This window comes from Pelecanus crispus, chromosome 14, assembly GCF_030463565.1.
Source record: "Pelecanus crispus isolate bPelCri1 chromosome 14, bPelCri1.pri, whole genome shotgun sequence".
NCBI classification, from domain to species: Eukaryota; Metazoa; Chordata; class Aves; order Pelecaniformes; family Pelecanidae; genus Pelecanus; species Pelecanus crispus.
This window is the reverse complement of record NC_134656.1, coordinates 13258535-13275654: the sequence shown is the minus strand read 5'-3', so window position 1 is coordinate 13275654 and position 17120 is coordinate 13258535. Positions and strand designations below refer to the sequence as shown.

The 17120-nt window shown below is 49.1% G+C and overlaps 2 protein-coding genes across 4 annotated transcripts in view; both read right to left on the bottom strand.

Annotated features, from left to right (window-relative positions):
* The window catches only part of JPH2 (junctophilin 2), a 30285-nt gene extending 25702 nt beyond the window's left edge, over positions 1 to 4583 (bottom strand). The window contains exon 1 of the mRNA XM_075721217.1: positions 4205 to 4583. Within this exon, the coding sequence (XP_075577332.1) occupies positions 4205 to 4583 (379 nt within the window). The remainder of the gene's footprint in view (positions 1 to 4204) is intronic.
* A 4386-nt stretch (positions 4584 to 8969) lies between these two features.
* LOC104034960 (oxidative stress-responsive serine-rich protein 1) lies at positions 8970 to 17099 on the bottom strand. 3 transcript variants are annotated; one of them, XM_075721174.1, is made up of 5 exons: positions 17062 to 17099; positions 15680 to 15756; positions 13050 to 13166; positions 10527 to 10640; positions 8970 to 9782 (listed from the first exon to the last, which is right to left on the bottom strand). In XM_075721174.1, exons 3-5 carry the CDS (start codon positions 13124 to 13126, stop codon positions 9092 to 9094), a joined length of 882 nt encoding a protein of 293 aa, XP_075577289.1. In that variant the 5' UTR covers positions 13127 to 13166; positions 15680 to 15756; positions 17062 to 17099; the 3' UTR covers positions 8970 to 9091. The 3 variants fall into 3 exon arrangements, with proteins under 3 accessions (XP_075577289.1, XP_075577290.1, XP_075577288.1); XM_075721175.1 differs by lacking the exon at positions 17062 to 17099 and adding an exon at positions 16232 to 16430; XM_075721173.1 differs by lacking the exon at positions 15680 to 15756.
* Positions 17100 to 17120: the final 21 nt, after the last annotated feature.

Genomic DNA, 17120 nt, shown 5'->3' with positions numbered 1-17120 from the left:
TGTTGGAATGATGAAAAATGTTGGTTCCTCTGCAACCCCCCAGGTACACGGTTCATCACCTCTGCTCATTCCCGAGCAAAGTAGGGAGGTGGCCCTGTCTGGGTATCTTCAAAGGATGGGAAGGATTAAATTGTGGGATTGATGAAAATGGTATCCCTATAGCCTTCACCTCTAAAGACACCAGCTCCCCGCAGATGGGGTGGTAGCACCCTCTGTTTAGCCCTGCCAGCAGCTGGCAGCAGGATGGGGCAACGCCCAACTGCACCAAAGGCGAAAGCTTCAGCTCCTGGTGCGCACCCGGCTGGGCAGCGAGAGCCCGCTGTCAGCAGCATCGCATCTCCCCCTCCCAGCCTGCCTCTAAGCTCCAGTATAATTAGTGATGAATGCAAATAATACAAACAAGCAGGTAAATAATGCAAACAACTCCAATCATATCACTGCCCTACAATCCTCTGCTGTTACCCAGATACTGTGATGACAGATGTGTTAGAAGAACTTTGTGTAAAAAGCCAGGGACATTAAATCAATGCACAGCACCACGTGCAAGACAGGCCAGCAAAAACCTAGCGCTTCTTTTTGGTGCCAACGGTATTATCTGATGGTTTCTGTTGGAAAAGAAAGGCAGAAAGAAAAAAAAAAAAACCAGAGAGGGCAAAAAAATTCACAGCATTAATTCATGGGTCAAATTCAGCCACGCAGGAGCTTTGCTACAGAGGCAGCAGACACAAGCCAGCACCATCCCGGCTCACCCAGGGCCTGCTCCTGCTTCACTGGCCGCGGTCCCACAGATGCTGCTCCTTCTGCCCCAGCCCAGGCCCCTTCCCGATGCGCTTTGCCTGCTCCGGGCACCCAAAGAGCCAGCGCTGCTCCACATCACCCCATTTCATCTCTTCCGCTAAAGCACACTTCTGCATTTCTTTTCCCCTGTCTTGTGGTCTCACGATTGCTGAATGGTCTAATGGTTTCCACACACAGATAATTGACACCACTGGTTTTCTTAGCGCCCTAGAGACCAAATTGCAGCGTCAAAAATAAGTTCGTTGTAGGCTGCTTTGATTGCAGGTGAGTTCCCCCCCCCCCTCTAGATATATACAAAGTTATTTGTACAGCAAAGCCTAGTTTTGGGCCCAGATCCTGTGTATGCAGCATGATTCTGCATTAGCAGTGAGATTTTTTTCTATAGTGAGATTTGACTGGGTCAAGCACTCGGAGTCAGAAGCCCAAAAGTATCCAAAAAATTACACCTTCCTTACAGTGGAGACAAAACTTAGAGGTAGGAGCCAAATAACTAGGTGTTTACTCGTAGCTTAGGTTGCAAAATGATGAGTTCCTTCATGCTGTGCCTTCCACAACCCCAATCGCTGGCTGCTTTAGCTAGCGCATCCTGCCCCTGTAAAGGGCTCTGAGCTCTTTCCTGGTGACAGCAGCAGACACACATGTATATTCAGCTTGGATACCCAAGGAAATATATTACAGTGTTACTGTCTCTGCCTGGCCACACCAGGAGCTCTGAACCCCTTGGCTGTTTTCAATCAACATTACAGAAGGCAAGCTCTTTAAGCCATCAGTCTCCCATAGTTTTCACAAAAATGGGCACTTGGTAGCAGAGAGAAAAAGCAAACAACCCACGCGGTGCCTAGGTTAAAACCATACCATGAGGCCCCTTCTTGTTAGACACCAAAAATCTATACATGATTTCCAAAAGCTTCACTGCCGATTTGGGCTTTATTTAGCCACCAACCTCAAGCCAGCCATAAGATAAAATATACTTATAGGGCTGTCTGTGATTTGTAAGTGTATTTTAAAGTATCAAGTTTTTATGTGCATATATATAAAAAAAGTTAATTTAAAGTCTATTTTAAAACATTAGAATCGGCTACATCCCCTGAAATCTGCAGGCAGCCCAGCCATGACCTAAAGCTTCTAATGACCTGGCAAGAGCCGCACGTTCCCAGAGCCCTCTTCCTTGTGTGGCTGGCTTCCAGGGAGCTTGGGAATCATGTCCCCTACTCGAGGGACGGCAGATTTCCAAAACGTTTCCACATGTTTGTCTTGGCAACCTCAAATTCAAATATGAACAGGTCCAATTAGCAGCCCAGCCACATCTGGATCTTGCAGATGGTTACTGGGTACAGGTGAGGGGACAAAACAGGAGCAGGTCCTGCAAGATCATTCCATCCCTGTCCCACAGACGTGATGCTGGCTGGCAATCCCCACCTTGGCTTTGGATGCAGCTTTCTACGCGTTCCCATACCATCACAGAAGCTCACGTGTTGAATGAACGGCTGGGACAAGCCAGGATGTGATGGCCCAACGCAAGGAGCCACCGCTGGGCACCGTGGCACAGCCCTCACAAGCCGGGTCTGGCCGGGCCCCGGTTCAGCATTGCCCAGGGTGGCTTTGGCAGGGCACATCTTCACAAATCAGGGCTGAACTGCCAGCCTCGGGCAGCACCAGGGATCACGCACACAGCACATCCCTGCATACGGGACAACACCCTGCAGAGCGATATGCTGACAGAAGCAATACCTTGTACATCCTTGCAGGAGAAAATCTTGACTCATCTTTCCCCCTCTTCTGTCCCAAGATATAATCAAATTCAAACTCCTACATCAAGTTTTGCCTCTTGAAATTCTCTACAACATTGACTCAAAATCCAGTAGCCCTGCACACCTAGAAGATGATGCATTTTAGGAAGCAGCTGTGCAAATTCATAGGAGACCTTGCGATCTCCATAATGAAAGTCCCAACGACAGCCGTCGCTGACAGTCATCTGATTGCTGCTCATTACTCATCAGAGCACACCTTACACATAACCTACGCAACCTACGGCCACGTGTGAAGTTTCTGCAATGCATGAGTGCACACGAATGTGTTAGCCTGAACTCTCGCTGCGCCATGCAACCTGCACAGCTCAGCATTTAACTGTTCCATGGCCATGGGGCAGAGGGGGGTGAAATTTTAAGGAGCTGGAGGGATGAATCAGTTCGTGTCTGTACCTACGACCTCAAAGGGCACAATCAAAATCAGTCAACTTCAAGATTGTATTCCCAGGCTTAAAGTTAACCATGTACCTAGGCAACTAAATGAGAAATATATATATAAAAAAGCATAACTCTGACAGCCAGTCTTGAATTAGCCCATTTTCCTAATGTCTATAAACCTGATGCTTTTCATTCTGCAGATTTATACTATTACCATTATTTTTCTTTACAAACTAACTCCATTGCACATCCTAGATAAATATAGATGCAATTCTGCTCCATATTTTGAAGGGTGTTTCTTTCAAATCACCCTGTCTATTTAGCTATCCTAAATACGGCAGCCTGGCACATTACAACACTGAAGAGCTACAGAATTACTTGCACAGAGATTCTTGCAATGTTTCTAACCCCAAAATTGCCACTAATGCAAGAACACAATTAGACCGAGCATTTACAGAGCACAACAAATATCTGACTACGCGGTGCATTTGTGTACTAGCGGGGATTGACAGCTTCCAAGCAATCGAAGGGATTTATTTTAGGGAAAGGCGTGTGACTACGTATTCTAAATGGCTTAGATGAACTTTACCAAAATGGTTCAGCAAAGCAGATGTCCAGGCAACCTGTCAGAGGCACGCCAGCAGTGTTTAATGCATAGGCGAAGCACACCACAATGCCGTGGGTGGCTTATATCCGACGTGAAAACATTCACAACTCACTGCCCAGTGAGCGAGTGAACGGCTCACTGTGGTCGCGCGCCAGCGAGGAGTTTCTGGTTTGGTTCGGCAATGAACTGCAATAGCCAGTCCCTGGGGAACCGGGAGTCACGGACCACACAAAACCAAGTTGTTTGGTGTTAACTATTGATACGGATACTTGAGAGCTGCTCCCAAGGGAGGGATGGTGGGGGCAATGCTCCTGCTGCTCCTCCCTCACATCCGCAGACAGCGAGCTGCACCCGCTGCGCCCGCCTGTGAAAATTGGGGCACCCATGCAGACATTTACGAGGCAGTTGCGCCCCAAGCCCTGCCAAAAAAGCTGACTTCAGCTTGACTGAAGCACCCCAATGGCTCATCGTAGACCACTGTGCCTGTCTGGATCTCACCAGTGGGGACAGGATCAGGTCACCCCTTCAGCGGGGACAAGACGCAGCCTCTGCCATCGCGGGCTGGGTATCACGCTGTTCATCACCCTCCCATCCCCTCCGGCGTCACCCGTACCTCCATCGGCGTACGTCTCGGTGCCGTAGCCATCCTGCAGGCCATTATTCCAGGTACCTTCATACTTGGCTCCGCTGCTCATGCTCTGCCTCGCGCCGTACCGCCCCTTAAAGCCATGGGTCCACTCGCCTCTGTAAACCCACCGTCCTTTGGTCTCGATTCCTAGGCCGTGCCTCTTGCCTTGGGACCAGTAGCCCTCGTAGGTGTTGCCGCTGGGCCACGTGTATATGCCCACCACTTCGAAGCCGTAGTTCCAGGAGCCCGAGTACTCGCCCTGGCCCTTGGGGCCGGTGCAGATGCCGTGCCCGTGGGCTTTGCCCCCTTCCCAGCCCCCGCAGTAGGCGCCTCCGTCATCGAAGTCAAACCTGCCGCCGCTCATGGTGCCGGCCGGTGCCCCTCAGCCGGGCAGCCCTCCCAGGGGCAGAGCTCCGGGCCGCGGGGGCGGCTGCCGCATCCCCGGAGGAGCCGGGCTGGGCGCCGGGAGCGGCCGCTCCTGCCTGGCCCGGCCCGGCCGAGGGGCCGGGGAGCGGCAGGGGGGGGGAAGCGGACGGAGGGGAGAGGGGCGGGCCGGGCCCGAGCCCCCCGGGCGGGGCGGCCCCGCCGAGCCGCTACCTGCCCCGCCGCCGCGCCCCCGCCGCGGGCATGGGGCCGAGCCGCGGGCGGCCGAACGGGCGGCGGAGCGAGGGGTCCCGAGCCGCCGCGCTCCCCGCCCCGGCCGCCGCCGCTGCCCGCCCCGGCCCGGCCCGCTCCGCTCTCCTCCCCCGCCGGAGAAAGGTCAGCGCTGCCCTAACAAGGCCATCGGATCCCGGGAGCTGCTCCCAAAAATAACCCCCCGGAGCCCGGCCTCCGCCTCGGGGCCCTTTTATGAAGGAGGGAAGAGACACATCCCCCCCCACCCCCACCCCGCCCCGGGCAGGGATCCAGGCGGAGAAGAGGCTGGGAAAGTAAATGTCTGCTTAAAATAGAGCCTGGGAAGGGGGCGCGTCGCTGCCCCACGCCGCCCGCCCGGGCGCACCGGCAGCCGCCCCCGGAGGGGAGGGCGCGGCGGCGGAGCCGGGACCCCCGGGCCCCCCAGGCACGGCCCGGGGGCAGCGCCCGGAGGCGGCTTTGCTCGCACCCTGTCTCGGTGGGCAGCGTTTGAACGAGGAGCCAAAGCCCAGCGCCCAGATCACAGCGTACATCTTACTCGCCCCGTCAGCTACTTTTAAAGTGAATTTCCAGCGCTGCTTTAGGGTAGTGAAAAGGATCCGCAGGTAGTCATTCCCCCCTCTCCCAACAACAAACTTACCAGAATCTCCTGTTTAACAGCTGGCAGCATAATTTAGTCTCGCTATGTTTGGAAAAGAAAGGCGAGACCCTCCTCGGGAGAACTGCGCACGCACACCAAGTAGCGACAGTCCACCTTGCTTGTAACAATCCACGTCATCAAACGCAGATGGTAGGAGAGGACAAGGAATGAAACACCAGGTAACAGGCCAACCCAAGCCCTCCCTCCTTCCAGCCACACCTGTCCCATCTCCTAAACACGCTGTCACAGCAGGAGCGTGGACGGACGCCCTTCCCCTCACTGAGCACCGGCTGCTGAGGAGCTGCAAGAGCTGTGGGGCGAGACCACGCTATCGGCAGGCTGCGCCCTGCCTTCCTTCCAGGTGAGCGCCCAAGATCCACACCAAGCTCTGGGGCAAAGCTGCCGCAGACAACAGCGCACTTCAGACTCACATAGCGCAGCTTTACAACTTGGACGACCTCCCCATCGGTGTTTCTGGGAAGAAGAGGCATAGGAAAAAAAAACAGACAATGTACGATATATAACTGCAAGAAAGGCTAAGTATGTATATATAGCGAATAAACTACAAAATACCTGCAGGCACAGGTGAGAAGGACCAGCTGCCCACTATAAAGCTAATTACAAAAGGCCTCATTTTTATTTAGCTACAGGAACAGACACTTTGTCAAGGGACTCCAACATGACTCAGAAGTGCTGCTTGGCAGAACCAGCCCTCTAAAGCGTTTTTTTAAAAAAAAAATAGCCAGATCTTGAAATTGGCTGAAGTTGGATTTTTTTTTTTCCCCTTTAAATCTAAGCTTTTAAGACTACTCAGTCATGAGTAAGACCCTTACAAGGTTCTTGCTGCGTGATTAACGGCTGGAAATTCCTATTTTCTCAAAATGAAACCGGAGGTTTTTGGTTTGTGGCTTATGGGTAGACCAAAGCATCTTAAAACGCCTTGTAGTAACAGAAGGGAAGGCATTAAGGCAGCAGTGGCAGCTGCCCACGGCCGCCTATTTCACGGTGTTCCAGGATTTGCCAACCCAAAGATGTTGTAACCGCCCTAAGAGGATGCCAAGTTCAGGACCACGTAATTATTTACTTAGCAGCTCTTCCTAATTACACAGCACAGCTGTGAACCGGCAGTACACTGTTGAAATGTCAGTAACTTCTGCAGATGCCGGCACTGAAGAAGCCTTCCTTGGCGGCTGGCTCAGACCACTCGATCGGAGTGCGGAAAGCGCCGACCCCGCGCCCAGAGCGGCTCCCGGGGCGGCGGAGAAACGGCGCGATCGTCCCGGAGCGATCGTCGCGGAGCGAGGGGCCCCGGCAGCCGGCGGGGGGAGACCCCTGGCGGCGCGGCACCGCTCCGCCCCCTCCAGCCCGCACCGGTTCACGACGCCCCCTCCCCAGTCTGCACCACTTCACGCTGCCCCCTCCCCACTCTGCACCGGTTCACGACGCCCCCTCCCCAGTCTGCACCACTTCACGCTGCCCCCTCCCCACTCTGCACCGGTTCACGCTGCCCCCTTCCAGCCCGCACCGGTTCAAGCTGCCCCCTCCCCAGTCTGCACCACTTCACGCTGCCCCCTCCCCACTCTGCACCGGTTCACGCTGCCCCCTTCCAGCCCGCACCGGTTCAAGCTGCCCCCTCCCCAGTCTGCACCACTTCACGCCGCCCCCTCCCCAGTCTGCACCACTTCACGCCGCCCCCTCCCCAGTCTGCACCGGTTCACCCTGCCCACTTTCCAGCCCGCACCGCTTCACGCCGCCCCCTCCCCAGCCCGCACCGCTTCACGCCGCCCCCCTCCCCAGTCTGCACCGGTTCACACCGCCCCCTCCCCAGCCTGCACCGGTTCACACCGCCCCCTCCCCAGTCTGCACCACTGCTACGCTGCCCACTTTCCAGTCTGCACCAGTTCACGCTGCCCGCCTCCCCAGTCTGCACCAGTTCACGTCTTTCTACTCTTTTTTTTTTTTTTTTTTCCCCCCATTACCTCCTGGATTTCAATGCACTTTCCATAACCCGGCACTGAGCACTTGACGTTGCAACCCTAAACCCTGCGGGTACAGGCCTGTGGTGAGTAACAAAAAGAAATGGTAAAAAGCAGCGCGGTCTTGAGAGGCGTTTTCAGCCCCACAACAGTGCTGTGGCTGCTGCCTGCAAGCATTTGGGAACAGCAAAGAATAATTATTTGAGAAGTAAGGTCATTTTGGACTTTGCAGCCCAGTATTGCAGGCAATAGTTACCAAACAATTGCCTTGAATTCAGAACATGGGTGGCAGAAATACAGCTATATAAAAACAGGGAAAAAAGCCACAAACTCATCTCTCCCTCAACAAATCGTATTATTCGATGGGATGGATGCTCCTTTGCTATACACATATTTACAGAAGACAGACTGTGCTGATGCACACAAAGTGTGACAAACTTGTTGTTTCTGAAGTAGTAAATTTCAGGAAGAACGCAAAGCTGGACAAGGCATCTAAAGTGACAAGGGTTTAGTAAAAAGAGTGGAGGGGAGGAGAAAGAAAACACAGTGCTCAAGATTTCCCTGCTGTGCAGCTGCACCAGTTCACTCAAGTCTATGGGTCTTAATACTTGAAGGCTTATACTTGGTGTTATAGAGCAGGCTGAACAAAGATTAAAAAAAAAACCCCAAAACCACCCGAGTGCACGAATTAAGACCACTGAAGCAAGCAAATGCTGTTTTGGTCTTCATAAGAAACACACTGAACACAGTCCATCATCTCATTTTTCCTTTGGTTAACTGAAAAAGCAATCGCCCTGAAGAAAGCAGGGTATTTCTCCTGCTGCAGACAAGTCTCTAAGGCCTGTTGGACATTCAACAAAAAGTTACGCTTGCTTTACATTTTCCACTAGCCAACACTACAGAGATCAGAACAACCTCTTGAAACAATCTTGCTTTGATCGTTCAAGTTTCTTTTCTCATCAGGCAGCCTTGCAAGCAAATGTTATGTTAACCTAAGAGCATCTGACTACATTAACATCATCAAAGACAGGGGAGGAGGATGCCTGTTCAGCTGATCAGACCTCTCCTGCCTCTTTAGGCACAAAGAAATAACAATGCCTCCAACCCAAGACAAGACAACTCTTGTCTCCTGAATTTGCCTAGAGTGGTAATAGTACCAGAAAGAGGACAGGAGATGGCCACTCCTTTATGAAATAAAATCAGAGGCATAAGCATCCAAAACCACAAGTGTAAGTGTTAACAACCTGAGATCAAAGCGATATCAAAGAAGCTGAATTACACCAAGTTTCTCACAATAAGAGCTCTAATCACCAAGCAGTCTAGAGACTTTCTCTTCCAACAAGGTGAAACAGGAGGACTTTGAAAACAAAGTAGAATTTTCCAAATGTTAGGTCACTTAAGTATAGGCAGGTACACTCTAAACATGTTCACCATGTTTACTTCATTATCTATTCCAAGCTTAAACTAAACTGTTTGTCCATCTTAAATAATGAACATTAGCTAAGATGCAAAGAAGTGTTTTTATTGCAAGCACAGTGAGCAGGGAGTGGGCTGCATCTCACATGAGTGTGACAGAGGGCAGATTTAAACCACCCACCCTCCTGTCTTTAGTGCTCATTGCCGTCAGGTGTACATCATTTCTGCCATGTGAGACATTTTCTTTGGAATATACAAGTAATATTCCATGTATCCCGAAAGATCTTCAATAGTCACGTCATCCACAAAGGCCCTGGCTTGCTCAGAGCAAGAGCGTGGAGAACTTGAGGGAGTTCTTGATGGCAAAGACTGGGAGTGATCCTCAGAAACTGTTCTATCAGGTGCCAATGGGAGGGTGTTCTGCAAGCCAGAGAATTTGTACACTTCCATATCTTGCCATCGTTTACACTGACAGGCTTTATCTGCACATGCACACAGCTTACTCGTGTTCAGCTTGGACATAGATTGAAAGTCAGAAAGCTCCGTAGTCTTTAGGCTTCCTTTGGATACTAGAGAAACGGCAGCTGGAGAGTTCTCCTGTCTGTTCTCTGATGCTGACTGTGTAACAGAAGCTCCCAAAGACTCAACATCCGCTCCCCTCTGGCCAACGTCAGGAGCAATACTGCATCGTTCGTGTGCACAAGCTTCCTTTGGGACTGGCATCCCAAACCCACCGCTGTCATCCTGGGCATCAATCTGGCTCTTGTGCACTAGCTGGTTGCATGTGGAATGTGATTTTGTGCTGCAATGGATAAACTTTGGAGGATGAAGAATTGGAGACTTGGAACGCCTGCGACGCTGGGTTCTCACAACTCCTCTTGAAGGCTTCTTCATAGACCTACCAGGGAAAGATACAAAAGGGAGTGAAGATTCACTAAAAAAGACTTATTGCTGGATTACAAATAACATTGGGCAAAATCACTACTGCATTTATATTGCATGCAAGAGCTTTAAGCTCAGAGCATTTGCTGAGGGTATTCTGCTATCTTGGAATTCAACTTTTTTCTAGTCAAGCAGCTGTATAAAATATAAAAGAAACACCTGAGAAACTAAACCAAAAGTGCATGCTTTTAAGGTTAGAAATTGAGTAAAGCATTGAGACATACAAAGTAACCTCTAAGAGAAGGACAAGGCACAAGAAGACAGCACAAAACTAATGAACCAAGGGCAAAAGGGTGGTCATGTTTCAGTAGGAAATGAGTGTGAAGTTCTGCATAGACACTCTAGAAACCCATTCTTTATTTTAATCTAATCTAGTTCCCAAGGCACAATGACAGCTGCTGCAATGTCAAACGACAAAGAGATGCATTCACGGTCGATTCAAAAACAGCAGTTCACATTTATGTTAAGAAAAACCTATAATGTTTAGCAACCTATAGCTGAACAGCATTTCCTTTCACTTCACATAAATAATAGTAGTTGCATATGAACAGAAAAAGGTGGTGTAGTATTTTAAATAGTCCTTTAATAAAGAAAACCTGGGTCCCTTGTTTAGGGGTGTAGTTACTAGAAACCTGCCTATTTAAAATTCGCTTTCAATGCCGTATCATCTGAAGTAGTGTGATAATCCCGAGCTTCTTACCCATGCCAGGTTTCCTTAGAAGTACACACATTCTTAGCTTTGGTTTCATCTGCCACTGTTCTAACCAGTGCTCTTGGACTTGTCCCTTCACCCACAGAGAGAGAAGCAGTAGATCTGTGAAAGATAGAAAGAAAAGTTAACATCCTAGACTGGCTAGCATTATGAATATGAAAAAAAGTTATGAATCTTCTTTCCCAGAAAAGATTGCTCCAAATCATTTACAGTATGCCTTAAAAGACCTGTACACAAAGAAGACCCAAATCAGAAAGATAGTGTTTACACATTCCTATCTCAAAAGTTTGTATAATGGACTCTTTCACCAAACATGATGCCATTCAGCAACTAGACTGCAAATCCAAACTCCACATGTCAATGACAAAGCACACACAATGGCTAAATTTCAGTTTCCCGGGAGAGGGGAGGGGAAAAAGAGCATCACTAAAGAAACACATCTCTTTTTCCAGAGACAAATAAGCCATTCTTTCCTAAAAATAAATGTTCTTTGGACATAAATAGACTTTGTTTAACTGAAGAACACTTAAGCCTCTGTCTAGCACAACATAAGCTAAAACTCTTCATACTATTACAAGTTCAATCACTTGAGCAACAAAGTTGTGTCAGATCTTCAAGCCAGGGACCTAGATCTAGACCTTCAAGCCAGGGACCTTAGAAAATTTTCTAACTGTTCTGGTGCTATAAATTAATCCCAAACTCCCATCTTCAAGGAGCTGTAATAACGCCAAGAACAATTTTTCAAAGTTGTGACTTCACATATTACACTGGAATTCACAAGGAAATGATTTTCCAAATCCTATATTAAATTAGTTTGTAAGCAGGGCAGATTCCCTGAAAAGTGAAAATAAGTCCCCACACACTGGTCTAGGATAGGGTTAACTGCCACTTAATAGAGTCCAAACTATTAGTCACTGTCATGGTTTAGCCCCAGCCAGCAACTAAGCACCATGCAGCCGCTCGCTCACTCCCCCTACCCCGATGGGATGGGGGAGAGAATCGGAGGAGTAAGAGTGAGAAACACTCCTGGGTTGAGATAAGAACAGTTTAATAATTGAAATAAAGTAAAATAGTGATGATAATAGTAACAATAAAATAATAATAATAATATACAAAGCAAGTGATGCACAATGCAATTGCTCACCACCTGCCGACCTATACCCAGACAGTTCCCGAGCAGCGATCACTGCTCCCCAGCCAACCCCCCCCCAGTTTATATACTGAGCATGACGTTACATGGTATGGAATAACCCTTTGGCCAGCTTGGATCAACTATTCTGGCTGTGCCCCCTCCCAGCTTCTTGTGTACCTGGCAGATCATTGGAAGCTGAAAAGTGCTTGACTAGCATAAGCAGTACTTAGCAACAACTAAAACATGGGTGTGTTATCACCATTATTCTCATTTTAAATCCAAAACACAGCACTGTGCCTGCTACTAGGAAGAAAATTAACTCTATCCCAGCTGAAACCAGGACAGTCAAACATCTGCTATTTGCCATTTAAAGGACAATGAACACAGAGCAGAAAATTGAAGGCCAACAGTAAAAACTCTAAAGTAATTAAGTATGCCTGACAGGGGGGTGGGACAGGAGATACTGAAGAAATGAGAGGCATTTGCATGGTGATTCATTTCTAATGAGTTTAATTACTTAAGTGAAAGATAACTTTAGAAGCCAATCTACTCACAATCCAAGTTCTATGGTAATCCTAGTTACCACCTTGATATTTACATATTGCCTTACCAACACTTTCATTTCAGGTACCAGCATAACTGCAACACTGACAATAGCTTACTGAAACACAGTCCTGTACAAGTAATATGTAATGGTGCACATCTGTCAGCAGAAAACACATTATACCAAAGCCTTTCCCCGCCCTGCCCCTTCATTTCAGATAAGAATGATCATCACCAACAGAAGACACATGCTGCTTGTGTTCTGCTACCTGGGACAGGAAGGGTAAGTGCCACGTGTTGGGTCTCCCACAAAACCAGACAACACAAAAAGCATTCTTTCCCATTTAGTGATTTTGGTTATAAATGGGAAATTTGTAAGTGACAGCAATGAAAATAGTTTGTGAGGAATCATGAACTCCTTTACTGACATGGAAAGAATGTTTCTCTCCTGGGAAAAGATGAGAGTTTATTCTCATGACAGGCCTTCAGAGCCATGACAATATGCTAACTTCAACAGTAGAGTTCTAGTGCTACAGATGTAACCTCTAGCAGCCAGATTCATGCCGAAATTAATTTCAAGTATCTTGTCAACTGCTGACTATCGTTAGGTTTGTTTCAAGCCTGGTGGGAGCTAACAGCCATCAAACAAATTACAATTCCTAGAGAAGTGCAGTCTACAGCTAGTGAATTTATTTCAGTTTGTTTAACTAGAAAGAAGGCTTTCAGTGCCTAACCTTTTGCAATTACCTCATTCCTTCAAATTTAACAGCAAGGGTGTTCCCTTTGAGTCCATTTGTAATATGTTAACTCTGTACCTCCCCTGTGGTGTTACTTACCCAGCTGTGTCAACTCTTAGCTTTTTGAATGCTGTCTGCAGGCTTTCCTCTTCTCCGTCCTTAGCTTCCGTTTTCATTATTGGGATGGCCAGAAGGTGACAGAATTACCATGTACTGCTACAAGCAGAGAAGACAACATATGAAAATAAGGACCGGTGCCTTGCTAAAAACATTAGTTGCCCAGCAGCATCATAATACATGAAAATAAACTCAAAATAGCACACTGAGTGCACAAAGCTGAGGTCATTCTAGTAGAACATTTTTGAAAGTTGATTCAGAACAAGCTTTATGATAACCAAGAATGGAACAGTCTGTACAACTGCATAGGTGAATTAGCAATTTAAAGTAAAATCTGGTGTCAATAGCATCTTGCACATCTATTACAGTCTAGACAGACTCTTCTATTTGTCTTACAGCGTTACCAGAATAATTCCAGAAGAGGTGAAAGGTGAGAAGAAATGCCACAGAAACACAGTCGACTTTCTACAACTGCTATTTCCAACTTTGGGACTTGATGTTACATATATACTTAAAAAAAAACCAAAACCAACAGATTTTTTTAAAAACAAGATAAAGTTTTAAGCTAAACAAAATTTTTTGATCTTCTGTCCAGATCCCAGCAAGAGTTACACAATCCTATCAGAACGTGGTATTTTGATTGCAAATAGCCATTCAAATTTTCTGGTATCAGCTCTTGAACAAGTACAAATGCAAATACAAGCAGAAACAGCAAACAGTAAGCCTTGTTTTAAATAAAAAAAGGAGTTGATAAGAACTGGCTGATGTTTTGGTTTGGGTTTTTTTTTTTTTTAAGCTACCCTGGCCTTCATTTAATCTAGCTACAAAGAAATCTCAAATCTTTCAAAATTCGACGCTCTTCAGTGCCTTACAGTTCTGCAAGCGTGTGCACATCCTACATCAGCCACACTTCTGCTAAAAAAATACTCGAGAAAGGTTTGTTTCCTTAGCATGGGCTTTGCTTTTGCTGAGCAGAAAGCACCGACAGTAGCAAGTCTCAGTTCTACACCAGACTACCTCAAGCTCAGTATTTGTTGAAGTTTACCTGGCTGATTAGCCTGTTTCATTTAATGCTTCTGACTTGACTGCTTTTGGAAAATCAGGGCCATTTGCTGTGGGTGCCATTACTGTGAGAGCCTTTGGCCACACTGTATGGGTTGTGACGAGATCCTCTTCTCAGTCTTTTTTTTAAATTGCAAGGTTGTTATACTTGACAACATTCTTCAATGAGACTGCTTTGGTAGACAAGGGGAGAGCAGTGGATATTTTCTACCTGGACTTCAGTAAGGCTTTTGGCACTGTCTCCCACAAGACCCTCACAGAGAAGGTGGTGAAGCATAGGCCGGATGATCAGTTGGTGACTGATCAGACTGAAAAGCGGCTGAATGGCAAAGGGTGGTGATCCCTGGCACAAAGTCTAGTTGGAGGTCAGTAACTAGCGATGTACCTCAGGGGTAAATGCTGTATCCAGTCCTGTTTAACATCTTCATTAATGATCTGGATGATGCGGCAGAGTGTACCTTCAACAAATTCGCTGATGACACCAAACTGGGATGAGTGGCTGATACACCAGAGGGACCTCAACAGGCTGGAGAAAGGGGCCGACATGAACCTCACAAACTTCAACAAGGGGAAGTGCAAAGCCCTGCCCCTGGGGAGGAACAAGCCCATGTGCCAGTACAGCTTTGCAGAAAAGGCCCTGGGGTCCTGGCAGACACCAAGATGGACATGAGCCAGCAACGTGCCCTTGTGGCAAAGGGACTAATGCTATCCTGGGCTGCAGGTCAAGGGAGCTAATCCTTCCTTCTATTCAGCACCGGTGGGGCCACAGGTGGAGTGCCATGTCTGGCGCTGGGCTCCCTGCTACAAGAGAGACACTGACATGCTGGAGAGAATGCAGTGAAGGGCCACTAAGATGATGAAGGGACTGGAGCATCCCTCCTATGAGGAAAGGCCGAGAGAGCTGGGATTGTTTAGCCAAGAGAAGAAAAGGCTCAGGAGGGATCTCATCAACCAACGTATATAAATACCTGAAGGGCGGGTACAAAAAGAACAGAGCCAGGCTCTTCTCAGTGGTGCCCAGTGACAGGACCATGACAGGCCATGGGCACACACTGAAACGTAGGAGGCGCCATCTGAGCACAAGGGAACACTTCTTTACTGTGAGGGCAACTGAGCACTGACACGGGCTGCCCAGGGACGCTGCAGTCTCCCTCCTTGGAGATACTCAAAAGCTGTCTGAACATGGTCCTGGGCAACCGGCTCAGGGTGGCCCTGCTTGAGCAGGGGGGTTGGACCTCCAGGGATCCCTGCCAACCTTAGCCATTCTGTGATTCTGTATCTTCCTGAAGCTCTAAGAATCCATTAGGAAGGTAACTATCCAAACCCAGCAAATGATAACAGCTCCTGCGACAAGAGTCCACTTATATGGAGCACTATACCTAACAATACAGCAATAATGCCTACATTAGCACTACTTTTACCAACTAAAGCACCAGCTTTTTTATCGCATGGAAAAGAAAAAGTCTCGGTGAAGAGAGAGGAGCTATCTGAACCTCTACAGGTCAGTTACTTATGCAGATACAGAGTAGTAATTTCTGTTCCCCCACAACCTCATTCCAGTTGGAGGTGGCAGCTCTCCCTGCTGTTGTTCCGGCTGCTTGCTCTGCTATGATTTCATCTGGATGCCCTGGATTGCAGACAGCTATTATGACATATGCAGAAGGATAATGTATCATAACAACTTTAAGACACACGTCCTCCAGTGAGTCAGACAGCAAGTAAACGTGAGAGGAGGAAGCTAACACAGAGACCGACAACATGATGCTCATCTGAGCAAGTTATTGTTTTATACGCTCTCTTAGTTAAATACTACTACTGCTCTGGCAAAACATATGGTCCCTACTTCAGTAATTGTTCCTTGACCCAAAAAGAAGACTCTTTAAAATAAAAAGATCAGCCTACAACCTTTCTTTTTTTTAAAATACCAAAGCCCTCTATTATATAACTTCAGCAAGAAGATGAGAGTAAAGTTTTTAAATCACTGTACATTACTCAAAATGTACTAGCCGTTTTAAACTAAATATTTTATCACACTGTCCTTCATCACTGACAGACTAAACCCTCAAAACGATGCAGAATTGATTCAGAGAAAAAACACTCACTCTGTGATAACCAAGTATAAGCTTGAGCATTTTAGACGCACCAGCCAACTATAGCACTGATATCAAGAAAAAATGAATTACGGTGAAAAAACAACCAAAGTTTAATGTTGTGTCAAAAACCACACTGAAACTTAGGTTCTTTATCTCTTAGGAAAACACACGCCCATCCTTTCCCGTTTTATTTTCAGTTATTTCCCAGCAACACGGGGCTACTGGCCGAGCCCAGTGCACCGCAAGGCACCACCGCTACCCACAGCGGTTACGGTGCAACGCACAAACGCAGCCCTTGGGTTCCAGCGCCGGGCGCGGGAGGGGTGAGAAGACCCACGGCGCTCGGGGCCGAGGCCTCCCGCAGCCCCAGGAGCGCAGCGGAGCGGGCACGGCCTACCGCGCCGCCCGGGGCGGCACACGGCCGGGGGCACGGGCGGCAGCGGCGGGTCCCGAGCCGCCCGCAGACGGCTGCCGCCGGAACCGTTCTCCAGGAGCCCCACAGGCCTTCACGCCGCCCGCGCCTGCCCGCCCGCCCGCCCTCAGCCCCGGGGGGCCCCGGGCCCGGCGGCACCCGCCTTCTACCCCGTAACCCCGCGGCGGGGCCCAGCGGACACCGCGGTCCCGCAGCTCCGGGCGAGCCCTGGCACCGGCGCTCGGTCCCGACCCTCGGCGGCGGGGGTGACTCAGCATCGGCCCCGCGCCCCGCCGGGGCTTCCCCACGGCCCTCCGCCCCTGCCGGGGCACCGGCTCCGCAGGCCCGCGAGGGAGGGCCCCGCCGCGGGGGCACGGCACCCCAGCCGCGGAGGGAGAGGGAAGGGCGCCCGGCCGCCCACACTCACCGCGCTCGCCCCGGGGCCTGGCCCGGCCCCGCCGCCTCCCGCCGGGCCGCGCCGCCCGG